Source organism: Mustela lutreola, chromosome 11 (genome assembly GCF_030435805.1).
Source record: "Mustela lutreola isolate mMusLut2 chromosome 11, mMusLut2.pri, whole genome shotgun sequence".
NCBI classification, from domain to species: Eukaryota; Metazoa; Chordata; class Mammalia; order Carnivora; family Mustelidae; genus Mustela; species Mustela lutreola.
Genome location: NC_081300.1, coordinates 83,993,947 through 84,007,469, shown reverse-complemented (window position 1 = coordinate 84,007,469; position 13,523 = coordinate 83,993,947). Strand labels below are relative to the sequence as shown.

General features: G+C 48.4%; 1 protein-coding gene across 1 annotated transcript; it reads left to right on the top strand.

The window, feature by feature from the left end:
• The first annotated feature begins 1,127 nt into the window (after nt 1-1,127).
• On the top strand, nt 1,128-8,230 carry ISCU (iron-sulfur cluster assembly enzyme). The gene is made up of 5 exons (XM_059140077.1): nt 1,128-1,338; nt 3,133-3,246; nt 4,132-4,242; nt 6,224-6,302; nt 7,716-8,230. Exons 1-5 carry the CDS (start codon nt 1,225-1,227, stop codon nt 7,805-7,807), a joined length of 510 nt encoding a protein of 169 aa, XP_058996060.1. The 5' UTR covers nt 1,128-1,224; the 3' UTR covers nt 7,808-8,230.
• Nucleotides 8,231-13,523: the final 5,293 nt, after the last annotated feature.

Sequence of the window (13,523 nt, the reverse complement as noted above, 5' to 3'; positions counted from 1 at the left end):
CCCCAATACTGCATGTGTTCCGTCGCAACTTCGGACAGAGGTTGGGTCTTTGAACAGGAAGTGGAGGCCGTAGAGGAAGTCATGGAGTGATGACTGAAGGGAAGGGTTTGGCGCCATCTTGAGAAGGTCAAAAGAGATCTGGGAATGAAAGCCTTCCTTACTGCCTAATCCGATCAGGCGCGTGGTTCAGTCTCCCTAGCAACTGAACCGAAAACGCCGAGGAAACTCCAAGTACCCGGGGAAGGATGTACTGCACCGTTCACGAAAAAAACATATTTCACAGAGCTTCCTCCCCTTTATGTAATACCTGGTGCCTAAGTAAGCGTTAAATACACGTGTGGGTTTTCTTGTATGAAATCATGTTCTGCAACCCAGTATTAATAAATTTCATTACTAAGCGTTTATTAGAAACTTTTCATTTCCAGGCGTTGGTCATACAAACATGTCAGCATGCTGATGAAGAGAAATAGATGTAGACATATACATACATCCTTTAAAAAAAAATCAGGGTATGGCGTGTTCGTTTTCCGCAATTAAGCTCCCATTTTTGAGGTAGGAAAATATTGTTTATTTGCTGCCTTTCTCCCTCATTAGCAACGTTAATTGTGTAAGGAATTAATGTGTTTTTCTATGTTGGATCCCCAAAACCTAGTATAACGCCTTGACATATGACACTTGCTCAATGAATTGCTCTTGAATTAGTATAAAAGCGAGGATCAAGGCTTAAAGAGATTATGTCATTCGCCTAGGGCCACACAGCCGGGAAGGAGCAGACTCCGGATTCTAACCCAGAATTGTCCTTGCTTGAATCTCAAATGAGACTGGGCAATCTTGGAGAAGTTACTAAACCTCTCTGACCCTCAACTTCCTAAGCTGCAAAATCGAGCTGTGAACAGTAGTAGTTGATCCACTAAGCCGCATTCCGGCGATGAGGAGGCTTGGTGAACGCGAACTTGGGCTCCCACTCCTGCCTGAGACCCCTCAGATTCAAAACCCCGCGCTCAAACAAACCCTCCAACTTCAGTCTTTCAGTTCGGCTTCCCGCCCACCCCGGAGGGGCGTGGTCAAGACGCAACCAAAGGCAGACACGTGCATGGAGGGGGAGGGCGCAGGCGCGAAGTCGCGGTGACGTAAAAGGGTGCGCGCTCCAAGCCAGGAACCGACGCGTGGGCGCGTCGCTCTCCTCCGTCTGGCGCACGGCCTAAGCTGGCGCAAGCCGGGAAGATGGCGGCGGCTGGAGCAGGCCGTCTGAGACGGGCGGCGTCGGCCCTGCTGCTGCGGAGTCCGCGCCTGCCTGCCCGGGAACTGTCGGCTCCGGCCCGGCTCTATCACAAGAAGGTAGGGGCAGATGAGGGAATGCGCGGGACCCGCACTGGTAAGGCGGCGGGATGGCGAGGACCGGCGAGAGGACCCAGGTGTGCCGGCGCTCGACGGAGGCCGGACCTGGGGAGGAGTGGCTGCGGGGTTGTACGCGGCCTTGGGAACCCCCACTGCGGCGGGGGTAGGGGCCAGCCCCTCGCGCGACTCTGACTGACTGGACTATGTTTCCTTTGCTGCGCGGGTAAAACTAACCGCTGCCCGTGGACCCCGCCGCTGGCTGCGATTTTTGTGCCTCAAAACCCAGCAGCCCAGGAAGGAGGGCCCGTTATGACCTGCCAGCCTCACTCCAGGGACAGACACACTGGCGCGGGCTCCGGCTTCAGGGAGGCCGTTGCCCTAGCCAGATGACCTTGGGCAAGTCCCTGCGCTGCGATGAACCTGTTTTCCCCATTTGTAAAGTGAGTTCTTAGCTTTCCCCTACACGAGATAGATAGTGTTTGTGCAGTCCTCGGCATGGTGCCCAGCACATGGAGATCATTTACGGTGCAGTTACTGTTGTAGGAAGTCTGTCTCCGAGTGGAGTCAGCGTAATCAACGGTGTTTTAATTTTGTCCTGGTTTTTTTTTGTTGATTTTTGGTGGGGAGTAGGGGAGACAGCGTCGGGGAATAGGAATAGGTGCATAGTTTGCAGCCCTTGCCTTCCGAGGGCGTAAAGTCCCCTACACCAGAAACTTTCCCACTCTGGAAACGACTAAGAACGCGGTGAATCAACATGGGGCAACAAGTCCAGATGAGGTATTATCTTGTAAGTCCTTGGACTTGGAATCAAAATCCGCGGTCGGGAAGAGACACTGGGAGATCGGGAGACTTAAGGCTAAACTTAAGGCTAACTGGTAGACACGCCTCAAGGTTACATTAAAGTCTTCTGTGTGCCTGTTTGAATAGATACTGTTCTGTCCTGGCTTCAGCTCGTTTGCCAGGGACTTCGCTCCTCCCCTACCTAGGGGTGTGTTTTGTTGACAAAACACCCTCAACGAACGTGGGCTAGCAGCCTTTCAGCCACCAGGGTGCGCTACTCCACCAGAGTGATTTCCGGGCTTGAAATACAGTAACGGGACGGTTACTGTTTTATCATACGCAAATGGACACATTCCATAGCATTGTTCCTCGTATAACATTCTCCTTGAGACTTCTGGGAAATCCTTCAATTGCCGGGCCATACTTGTTTTTTGAAAAAATTTTAATAGTAATCCTTTGAGGATGGATTTATTTGGAAATACCAGAAATGCTGTTTGAGCCCAAATCTGGTGACTTAGGTGGTAAAGATCAGCTCATTATTTGTGATTTAAAAACCCTATGGAGGATGCCTGGGTGGCTCAGTCAATTAAGCGTCTGCCTTCAGCTCAGGTCATGAGCCCAGGGTCCTAGTATAGAGCCCCAGGTTGGGCTCTCAGTTCAGCGGGGAGTTTGCTTCTCCCTTTCTGCCCCTTCCCCCGTTTGTCCTTTGTCTCTTGCTCTCAAATAAAGTCTTTAAAAAAAAAAAAAAAACTATGGATTTAAGACATAATTTTGCTGATTTTTCTCCAGTAACTCAAATTTCTGAGGGTAGTTGGAAAAGAGGTCCAAACGGTTGGGTCATAAAATCTCACTGTGTAAGTGTAAGCCTTCCTCCCCAGGTGATGTCTGATGCTTAGCGACTGACTGCCTGCCAGGTTCCACTTGCTGACTTCAAGAAACTTGAAGGAGCTTACCATCAAGTTGGGGAGACAAAAAAGAGTAATCATTGGATTTCTTTTAACCTTCTAATTTCAGGTTGTTGATCATTATGAAAATCCTAGAAATGTGGGATCCCTTGACAAGACTTCAAAAAATGTCGGAACTGGATTGGTGGGGGCGCCAGCATGTGGTGATGTAATGAAACTGCAGGTACCGCTGGTTTTCGTCTTTAATGGTAATGACAGTAATCCCTTTGCTCATCCTGTGCTTCTTTGTTTACAAAGCATTTGCATGCACAGCTTTCCCCTTGGTCTCTACCTGGATTCCTGTGAGATGATGGGATGGTTCAAAGTTATCAGTTATTAGGTAGGGACTGAATCTTAGTTGTCTCATATACTGCTGACCCTTTCTAGTGTCAGTTTTCTACTCAAGTCTATCAGTTTAAATTCCAACTTCAGCCAAGTAGAAAGTTTTGTGAATTTTACTGAGCAAAAGAAAACCACAACCACTCGGTTAGCAATCCCCAGTGAGACAGGAAATGCCACATATCAAGCCTCCGCCTGATTGGAAACAACACAAAGGTAGTGACTGGCACTTTGAGTAAACGGTAGCTTTGTCCACATCTGCTTCATCGTGGTGAAGGGGCAGCTTGCCAGAGGTCTCCATGCCTACCTTGGAAAACAGAAACAAGACAGGAGGAAACCACTAGATGTCATTTCATACCAAACTAAATAGCACTAACCAGGGATCTTATTACAGATTCTCCCAGTGTTTAAAAATGCAGAGTGAGCAGCCAAGAGAACTTCATAGCCAAAGAGCAGACTAGGGTTACAAAACCAAAAATTGGGGGTGGGAGGTATATTTTTCAGCTTATCTTTACCTAGTATAGCCTGTTTCATTTTGATGATCATTCCTACATTTTACTCTTCATCACCAAGCCCTTTGTGACAAAGCAAATTCAGTAATTAAGGTTAAAACTTAGGGTATGGAAAGCAAGACCAAAGCCCTTGGGGAGAGCTTCAGTGAACCCCCTATAAATGCAGGTTCTACAGGGCGGCACCAAGAACCACTGCTTAACTCCTGTCTGTTTTCTAGATTCAAGTGGATGAAAAGGGGAAGATTGTGGATGCCAGGTTTAAAACATTTGGCTGTGGGTCTGCTATTGCCTCTAGCTCATTAGCCACTGAATGGGTAAAAGGGAAGACGGTAAGTTTGCTTGCAGATTGACAGAATTAATTCACATTTCTGACAAACCTGCCTCTGAGTTAAGGGAAGGGTCTAATTATTGGGGGGGAAAGGAGGGAGGGCTGCTGCCAGGTTTTGATTAAATTCTTCACATTGGGAATTATGGATAATTTTGTTAAGCTTTTTATTTTGGGTTTTTGTTTTTGTTTTTTATTTTTTATTTTTTTATTTTTTTGGTCGATCCTTTTTCTTTGTTTGGAGGTTGGGTGGTGTTTTGTTTAGGGCTTTTTTTGTTTTCTGTGTTGGGTGGCAGGGCAGAGGGAGAGAGTCATAAGTAGGCCCCATGCCCAGCACAGTGCCCAAGGTAGGACTCAGTCTCATAACCAGGTCACGACTGAGCCAAAATCAAGAATTGGACGCTTAACCAACAGAACCACCCAGGTATCCGTTCAGTTTTGTTTTTAATTAAATGGGAAAAATATCCTCACCTCCCCAACTAACAGAAAAGAACGGCAAAGAACTCTATGGCTTTCTGCAGGGTTGCTGATTAAAATTTCTTTTAATTAAAATTAAATAAAAATATAAAATATAAATAATAAAATTGAAATTTTTTTTAGTCTAAGGGTGGGAGAGGCTATATTGTGGTTTGTGTTCTTGTTTCTTTGTATCATCTTTCAAGACGGATTGCAGGTGGTTTATAAACTAGCTGGTGCGAAAAGGGATTAAAGGATCAGAAACACCAAAGGTGGAGGCAAGGGAACAAATAAATCAGAACAGTGATCCAGGTGGCTGGTCAGCAGGCCCTCTGAGAGTGGAAATGAGGCAAGCTAGAACACCGTTTCTGTTCTTCTCTCTGACAAAGCCTCTTTCCCAGAAGCTGCAGAGGTAGAAGGTCCCAAACCCCGTGAAGGACTGGAGTTTCTAAAATCCAGTCATAAAACCGCTCAGAAAAGCCAAAATATAGGGCTGCTTATCTTTGTAGCCCTAAGGGACCAGGTTCAGGGGCTGAGTCACAGAGGAGTGTGCATGGGGAGCTGGGCAGCTCTATAGCAATGCTGGGAGCAGGGCCACGTGCCCCGGGCTTCCTGTGGCTCCGGGCCTTCTGGCTAGCTCCCTGGGCGAGCACAGGCCTAACCTGATCTGGAGGAGATGCCTCTGAAGCGATTTGTTAAGACCTGTACTCCGGGAAAGGGAAAGCAAGACAAGGCACCTGTGCTCCCAGGATCTGGCCTTTGAGCTGTGATCAGAAAGAGGAGGAAGAGGGCCTTTCTTTGACCTTGTGGTCCTCTCTGAGTTTCTAAGAACAGAACGTGAAGCATTATCCTTGAAGTCAGCAGAATTGGGAAATTGGGGGACAGATGGGGAACTCTGGGTCTTCTTAAGGCAGCAGGGCTCTTTCCACATGGGCCTCCCTCACGTGTCCTCGGACACTCGAGCAAACTCAGGGCATCCTTTCCCATCATTTGGCCAAGATAGATTCTCTTCCGGCAGAGGATGATCCCAAGACCAGTCTGTGCCACTGCCAATGCTAGAGTGCCACTGGCCTATTTGCCACCTCTCTGACCGCCTTGACACCATTCAGCACTTCTGGTTGAAGGGATTTATTCTAAACATTTGGTATAAAGACATCACTGAAGCTGATCCTCACAAAACCAGAATAGGAGAAATCACTGCCTTTAAATAAAAAATTAAAAAAAAAAAAAAAAGCAAGATTGCTGTTGCTGGCCTGAAGCAGACCCCTAAGAGAGGTCTCACGGGCTGGCTTGTCGAAGTGTCTTTGTCGGCAGTGCTTACCCCAGCCACGCTGCACGACAGAGTGTGTACTCCATACCACAGAGCCCCAGCTGCAGCCTTGACGCACAAGTGTGCGTCCTCTGGGGTTCTTAATGGCAGTCATCCCCACCACCCCATTCTGGGGGCCTCTTGGACCTCCTTTTTTGATTGCCTGTTCCTTGAGTTAGAGCTTCACTGAGACTGTCCCGCTCTCCTCCATGCCTCTCAGGTGGAAGAAGCCTTGACGATTAAGAACACGGACATCGCCAAGGAGCTCTGTCTGCCCCCCGTGAAGCTGCACTGCTCCAGTGAGTCTCCGCTCCATAATGCCCATGAGCTTGCACAGCTGGGAGCATTTCTGTAATGGCATCAACTCGCATTTGTGCGGAGTAATGGCGAAGCCGTTTTGGTTGTGGCGTTCATAACCTTCAGATGGCAAAAGCCTCCAAGCCTCATTGCCCATCTCCGGGAGGGTCTTAACAGGAGGTGGGGTGTGCTGGGCGTCATGCGAGCACATCGTGGCATCATTTCTAAGCCTCAGAAATGTCCTCTAGTCCACAGATAGCATCATTATCTTTCCCTCTTACAGACCAGGAAAGCGGGGCTCAGCTTAAAGCACCCCAGTCACATGGCTTCTAAGTGGGAAAGCCAGGCCCTAAGCCCCAATCTTTGATTCTAGAATCTGTGCTGGTCCCACCCATTGGAGTCAAGTTTGGACAGTAAAGGAGATAATTCTGCTTCTGCCATAATTCTGTCGCATGTGTTACCACTTCCTTCCCAGGTGCTGTTACTGTGTATATAGTCTGCGTCTGTGTATACAGATTAAGTCCAGTTGTGTAACAGTCCCCTGTATGCTGTCCTAGGAGAAAGCCCAGATGCCTTAAGACTTATACTTGGCTTTCCAGTTTGGCCGCCTCTTGTCTTAAATCTAAAGTGTTTTCCATCTTCTCTCAACCTTCTAGGGGAAGGAGGGAATGAGAAATAGTAGCCTTAACTTACTGGCCAAATTAGTTTAAAATCAGCAGAGAGCCAGGCCTCTTGCCAGAGTAAGACTCACAGGGAAAATCAGGGGCAGGGATGTGCTAACAGTCGTCAGGAAGTCTGCTATGACCCGAGTTCTTTCCACCTGAGCTGGGATTCCCAGTATGCAGGAATAAAGGGCATAGCTTGTCGACATTTTCAGAAAACCCCCAGCCTCTTCATTTGGCCTTCTTGGGCACTGCCACCTTTAGCTGTTCCTCTCTGCCTGTTGCTTACTATTCATTATAATTCTGACTCCAAAGTAAAAGTTTTCAAAGTTGGGATCCCTCCAGACGATGTGGCAGTTGCCACCTGTCAACATGGCCAACCATGTTCCGCCAGCTTGCTCAGCCAGCATCCGATACATTTACTCTGGACTTCTCTGGGGGCAGATGAGAACTGACGTCTCTTGTGGCCCTCTGACATGTCAGTTTATTAAGCCCTCACCCTATCCCAGCAAAGGAGAATGTCCCAGTTTTATAGAACAGAAAGAGGATTGCAGGAGGCTGAGGAACTAGCCTAGAATCCCAGGTATTTAAACCCTAGTCTGCCTCCGAAGCCACGGGCAGGCGTATTCAGGCTCCGGGCCGCTGTCATAAGCCCTTCCCAGCACTGCTGCCCTCTAGCTCTTAAAGGTTTGATTCCCAAGACCCTCTGTGTACAGTCTACAGACTGAGGCTCTTTCCTTGTGCTCCTTACAGTGCTGGCTGAAGACGCAATCAAGGCTGCCCTAGCAGATTACAAACTGAAACAAGAATCCACAAAAGGAGAGGCAGAGAAGGAGAAGAAATGAGCCCTCGGCGAAGCATCTAGCGGTCAGACCTGCTGTCACTACAGATGTTCAGAAGCCACCACCCCCACTATAGTAAAAGAGCTCGGAGTCACGCACAGTGCTTGCTGGTCACGTGGCAGCTCCCATACCAGCAATATACACCGTTTACTTGTTCTAAGTCCTGTGCTTTCTTTCGGCCCACTCTTAGCACCTTAACCCCATTTGTATATATTTTGAATTGTGCGCATGGCCTCTAACGGAAATCAGTCACAAATTCTCAAGTGTGGTAGTCAAAGTGCGCAAATACCTAATTTCACCTGAAACTGTCTTGGGGAAGATTACCAGTAGAAGGCTGTGATATTATTTGATAGAACCAATTATTGTACATAAAACAGATGTGCATATATATATACACATATATATAAAATAAAGGATATAAGACCATGTTTTTCTCTGAAAAGCCTTGTCTCTTGGATCCCTCACTCACTCCAGGGTCCTGCCTGGAGCCCCCTTGGGGCTCCCAGATGCTGGGCTGTGATGACACGCGCATCTTTCTGAGAAAACCAGACAATAAGGCCCATGGGCAGAGCCGGCCAGACGTGTGTCACGTTTTACAGAATGGGGGCAAAGGTGAAAGGAGAGAGCCATCTCTTTTTGTTGTTCTTTGCAAAATAGTAGATTGACAAATCAACATGAGTCCAGAATACTCTATAATTTCACTGGTTTGTGAAACACTAAAACCTGGGAAACCCTGGCCCTGACAATTCCGTAAAGTCACGGAGCAGCTGGGGGGGAGGGGGTGGAGCCTGTGTCTGGGAGGCACCCACCTGCCTGCTACTGGTGGCCTTGTCACCTTCTGGTAGAGGTGTGGAGTTGGTGGCCATCAGGCTAGGATGAACTGCGCACTCAGTGGAAGCAGCGATGCCAAACCAAGCCACGGCCGGTGCCACGGTGGCAGCCGGACCGCCCTCTGGCGCTGTGGAATTGGCAGGCCCTTAGGTCTTGCAAGCCACGAAGCACGTGGAGCCTCAGGCAAAACAAACTCTTCAGAGTCTACCAGAATCTGTTTTCAGGGTACCACCACCGCAGGGAGGGTCGACCCGGATGGCAAAACGGGAAGCAGCGCGAACGCAGGCATAAGGCTTACTGCCACTGAAGGACAAAGGAGCTGCTCACCTACAAATGACACTTTTAAAATCACTCCGACAGGAGGATCTCTGCACACAGCAGCCAGAAGGGACAGCTAACGATTTTCTAGAAGGCAAAGGCTAAAAACATGAATAGATAATGAATTTAAAATTTTTACTAGTTTATGTATAGAGGTACCAGCTCTTACACTAAAATGCCTCAGCTACAAATGTTAAAAATGATGTAGCACAGGCTGCATCAAAAGCCTTGGTGTCCCTTTCTTTGTATGTGAGGATCTTCAATCAGATTATAGACTATTTGGAGATTCATACTCAATAATTGTGGGTAAATGTATGCAATTTGAGTAGTAACACGGATATTACTCATGTAGCAAGTAATTTGGTACCTACTTCACAGCAAAGTGAATGTGCCCGTCTGCCTTCTCAAGGGGCCCCCAGTCTAGTGGGAAAGTGATAAACTGGTGATTAAAATCCAGTGTGATTAATACTGTGATGGAATTAGTACAGGCCGTTGCTCCTCTCATTGGGAGGAAAGGCTGCTGAGCTTTCAGAGAACTGGCCCAGCCACTTGGAACCTTGAAATTAAAAATGAATTTAGCCACAACTTTGACCCAAGAAGTTGATCTAGGTATGTATACATCCCTGATGGAATTCAGATTTTGTACATTAAAGGCTGTAACAGTAGGAGTCCTAAAAAAAAAACAACAACAACAAAAACCCACCTGGGGGTCATTTGAAAATGTAGATTTCTAGGCCCAGCATTTGGCTTTAGGCCTGTGCAGGTGATTCTAATGCCTGTGACTTCAGATGGCCTCTGGCAGTTCTGGGGGGCAGGGGAGCCAAGCCACAGGGGAGCAGTTGGTTTTGCCCAGGCTCTGTCCTGCCCCACACAGGTGTGCTGTTTGAGTAGTTCATTCCAAATGGTCTGTCCGTGTACGGTGACCTGAGCTTTAAAGCTTTAAAGCCATCCCTGGCCCAGCATGCCTAACATTCTACACTGTCCCTCCTGAACCCTGTCTGCGCCCCAGGGTTGTGGATATTATTCCAAGGTACCCACAGTCCTGCATCAGCCAAAATCCCACTAAAGGAGGCCCTGGGATCTAAAGCACCAGCTAACCATCTCAGATCTCCTTCAACTCTTCAAAAATGAGATGTGCTTTTTTCTGATGGTGAGGTGTTTTTGTCCAGGCATGGGCTGGCTGTCTCTTCTCTTAAATATACCTTCTTTGTTAAAAATAAAAAAGAAAGAAAGAAAGGAAGGGAGAAAGAAAGAAAGAAAAGAAAAGGAAAACCAAAACAAAACGTCCTCTGAGTCCTGGAGAAGTGCACAGAACTTCAAAGGCCATTCCCTCCATGGCCTGTGGAGAGGGCCAGGGCCTTCCTAAGACTCTCCGATTAGGGCCGCCGGATGGGGACATGTCAGGAAACATGTCAGATGGTCTGCGTGGCACATGCTGCCATTTCAGCCCCTCTAGGCTAAGCTGGTCTCCTTCCCTGCTTCTTCATATGTGGCAACACTGCAATTCCCCTACAGCTTCTCTTTGTAATTTAAAAAAACGCGATCTCTCTGCCAGGGTGAGTATCCTCTGAGAGTTGAACCAGAATTCTGCACGTCACAGGCCACTCCCAAACTGCTCGGGCAGTATTGCCAGAACAACCCAAACCTCAAAATATGCGGTTGTGCAGCTAAAACAATTTCTGTGACTTACATTCCAGACTAACCCCCCACGCCCCCGACCCCGCTTTGCCCAAACAAATCTAGTTTTAACCACAGGAGGGCGTCGCATACCCTTGAATGAGCTTGAAGCTAGCTCTGAGTGTGTCGGAGTCAAACTTCCTTCCCGCCCACACGCCCTGGACCAGGCCCTCACACTGGTATTGTGTTCCCTCTCGTGACAACCCTCTGAGGTGGACGTTATTTAAACCAACTCAAGCCAAAGCCCAGGCTTCGCCTTCCTGGTTTCCTTCTGGCAGAAACACCAAAGATTCCGACCAACCATACATCAGATGTTCACCTGGGCCCTGAGCCTTCACAGGAAGAAGATGCACCAACACAGGACGAGCGCCAGTCCATTCATTCGGCCATCTCGGCCCCAAGCACCAGGGCCCTTACCTGGCTGTGCATCAGAACTGCCAGGGAGCCCAGTTTAACCCCGACACCCCGTTAAATCTCATAGCCTGGTGGTGGAATCTGGGTGCTGGTGTTTCTGCAAAAAAGCTCCTGAGTCCCTTCCTCTCTCGCCCCTACACCCCCACCGCCTTAGCATCTGCCTCAGTCTAGACCTTCCTCCTCTCTCCTGGCCTCCCCACTGATCTCCCTGCCTCCAGCCTCACTGCTGGGATCCACATTGCACGTGACTGCGGCAGGGGTCTTCCTAAACAAAAGTGACCCTGTCCCTGGCTCCCCAATTGTCCATACTTTTCCTACCACATCGATGGATTTGCTCCAGGATGCCGAACCTTCCCCTTAGGACTTCCCCTTGTTATTCCTTCTGCCAGGAATGCCCTCGCCAGGGGTCTTCCCTTAACCTCCGCTCAGGCTGGGAGCCTCATCTCAGGCATCACCTCCTCTGGGAAGCCTCCTAGATTGTCCCAGGCTGAGCTAGGTGTCACTCTCTGCTCCCACAGTCCCCTATACTTCTTAATCACATATGTGTCATGGACAACATCGTAATTTGCTATTCTCTTATCTTTCCATATCATTACGCAGATACTGAGTCTGTCTTTTTTTTTTTTTTTTTTAAATAGGTAACATGCTCCAAGAAAAAAAAAATCCAAACAACACGAAATGGAAGAGAGCTGATGTCCTTGCCATCATCCCTAATCCCCTGCCTCCTTGCCCAGAGGCAATCTCTGATATTCGTTTCTCTGGTGTCCTTCCAGAAATTCTCTGGGCAAATCCAGATACACGTGTGTTCAAATAGACCGTTTTCTTCTTTTTTACACATGTGGTGACATACCATATACTTCTGCCATGTTTATTTTCCTCTTGACTGTACTTCTGAAGGCCATTCCCTATCCATTCCTATTGACCTGCCAGATTCTTAACGGCTGCATAGCATTATGAAGGTCCATAATTTAGTTTTCTGTTGATGTTTGTGTAGATTACCCTCATGGCAATGTCTTAATTAGGGGACCCAGCATCTGGTATAGTTCTTAACTCACTGAAAGCTCCCTAAATGCCTACTGAGTGGATGGATGGGTGGACGGGTGGGTCAGTGGCCGGGTGGATGGATGGAGACTGTGGGAGTGAGTAGGTGGGTAGATGGATGGATGGGTGCGTGGGTTAGTGGGTGGATATGTGGTGGATGGGTGGGTTAGTGGGTGGATATGTGGTGGATGGGTGGGTTAGTGGGTGGATATGTGGTGGATGGGTGGGTTAGTGGGTGAACGGACACATAGGTGGATGGTGGGTGGGTAGGCGGGTGGGTGGAGAAACAGGCCTAGAATGAAATGACTTGCCCCAGATGACACAGCTTGGAAGCAGTAGGTTAGCTGAGGTCCTCTGCTGAGGTCCTCTAACCCCCTCCCACCCCTTTCAAAGGACCACACCACAACTATGACCATGTCTCTAATTTAACCTCTCCTAGATGTTATTCCTGGATTTTGGCCACTTAAGACCACATCAGAATGTACAGTTTTAGAACCTCACATTAAGCATGTCCTGTTAAAACTAGCTGTCCCTATCCTGGAGTCTCCTTTAAAAGCAAAACAAATGAGGGGCGCCTGGGTGGCTCAGTCGGTTAAGCGTCTGCCTTCGGCTCAGGTCATGATCTTAGGGTCCTAGAATCGAGCCCCGCATAGGACTCCCTGCTCAGTGGGGAGTCTGCTCCCTCTCCTCCTTCCCCTTGCTTGGTGCTCTCTCTCGCTCTCTCTCTCTCTCATGAATGAATGCCAAACAAATGAGAGGAAACTGCCATGAACTTGAGGCAGGAGTGCAGGCTCTGTGTCCATCATCGCGGGTAGGACAGAATACTTCTAGACCCACTGAGTCTTGACAGAGTGACGGGGTCCCTGCAGACAAGCTCCAGCCCCAACCAGAAGATGGACTGGAGTACATTCTTTATCAGGGAGACACCAGCAGAGCAAAGCAGATTGAGCTGGGAGCACTGGAGTCCGACAAGAGTGGGTTCAAATGCCAGCTGCCCCTGTGTGACCCTGAACAAGAAACTTAGAGCAGTTTGAGCTGCTCAAGCCTCAGCTTTTCCATCTGCAAAATGGGAATGAAAACAGCACCTACACAGTCAGGTCGACATGACAATTAAATGAGACAATGCAAGAAAGCACGAGGTCCATAGAGCTTGTTTTCATGGTGTCGGTTACAGCTCAGCCCTGACGCAGACCAGGTCCACTTTCTCGGTGTTAATACAGAGGAGCTCATGAACTCCTCCCAGGAAGCCTCAAATGCTATTATTATCCCATTTGGCAGATGAAGAAACTAAAGGGTAAAGTGATGTGTCCAAGACTAGGAAGTTAGGAAGTGAAAGAGACAGGATCTGAACCCAAGGCCATAAGATCCAGACTGTCGGGGCTCACTCACTGCTTCTCTACTCCGTTCCCTCCCCTGCCCTGAGTACTGCTAGCACAGG

Bases quoted from the DNA above. Each gene is read 5' to 3' on its own strand.
- ISCU (XM_059140077.1), top strand. From the start codon at position 1,225: ATGGCGGCGGCTGGAGCAGGCCGTCTGAGACGGGCGGCGTCGGCCCTG. The intron at 1,339-3,132 runs GTAGGGGCAGAT...TTCTAATTTCAG, and splicing joins CCCGGCTCTATCACAAGAAG to GTTGTTGATCATTATGAAAA. The intron at 4,243-6,223 runs GTAAGTTTGCTT...CATGCCTCTCAG, and splicing joins AATGGGTAAAAGGGAAGACG to GTGGAAGAAGCCTTGACGAT.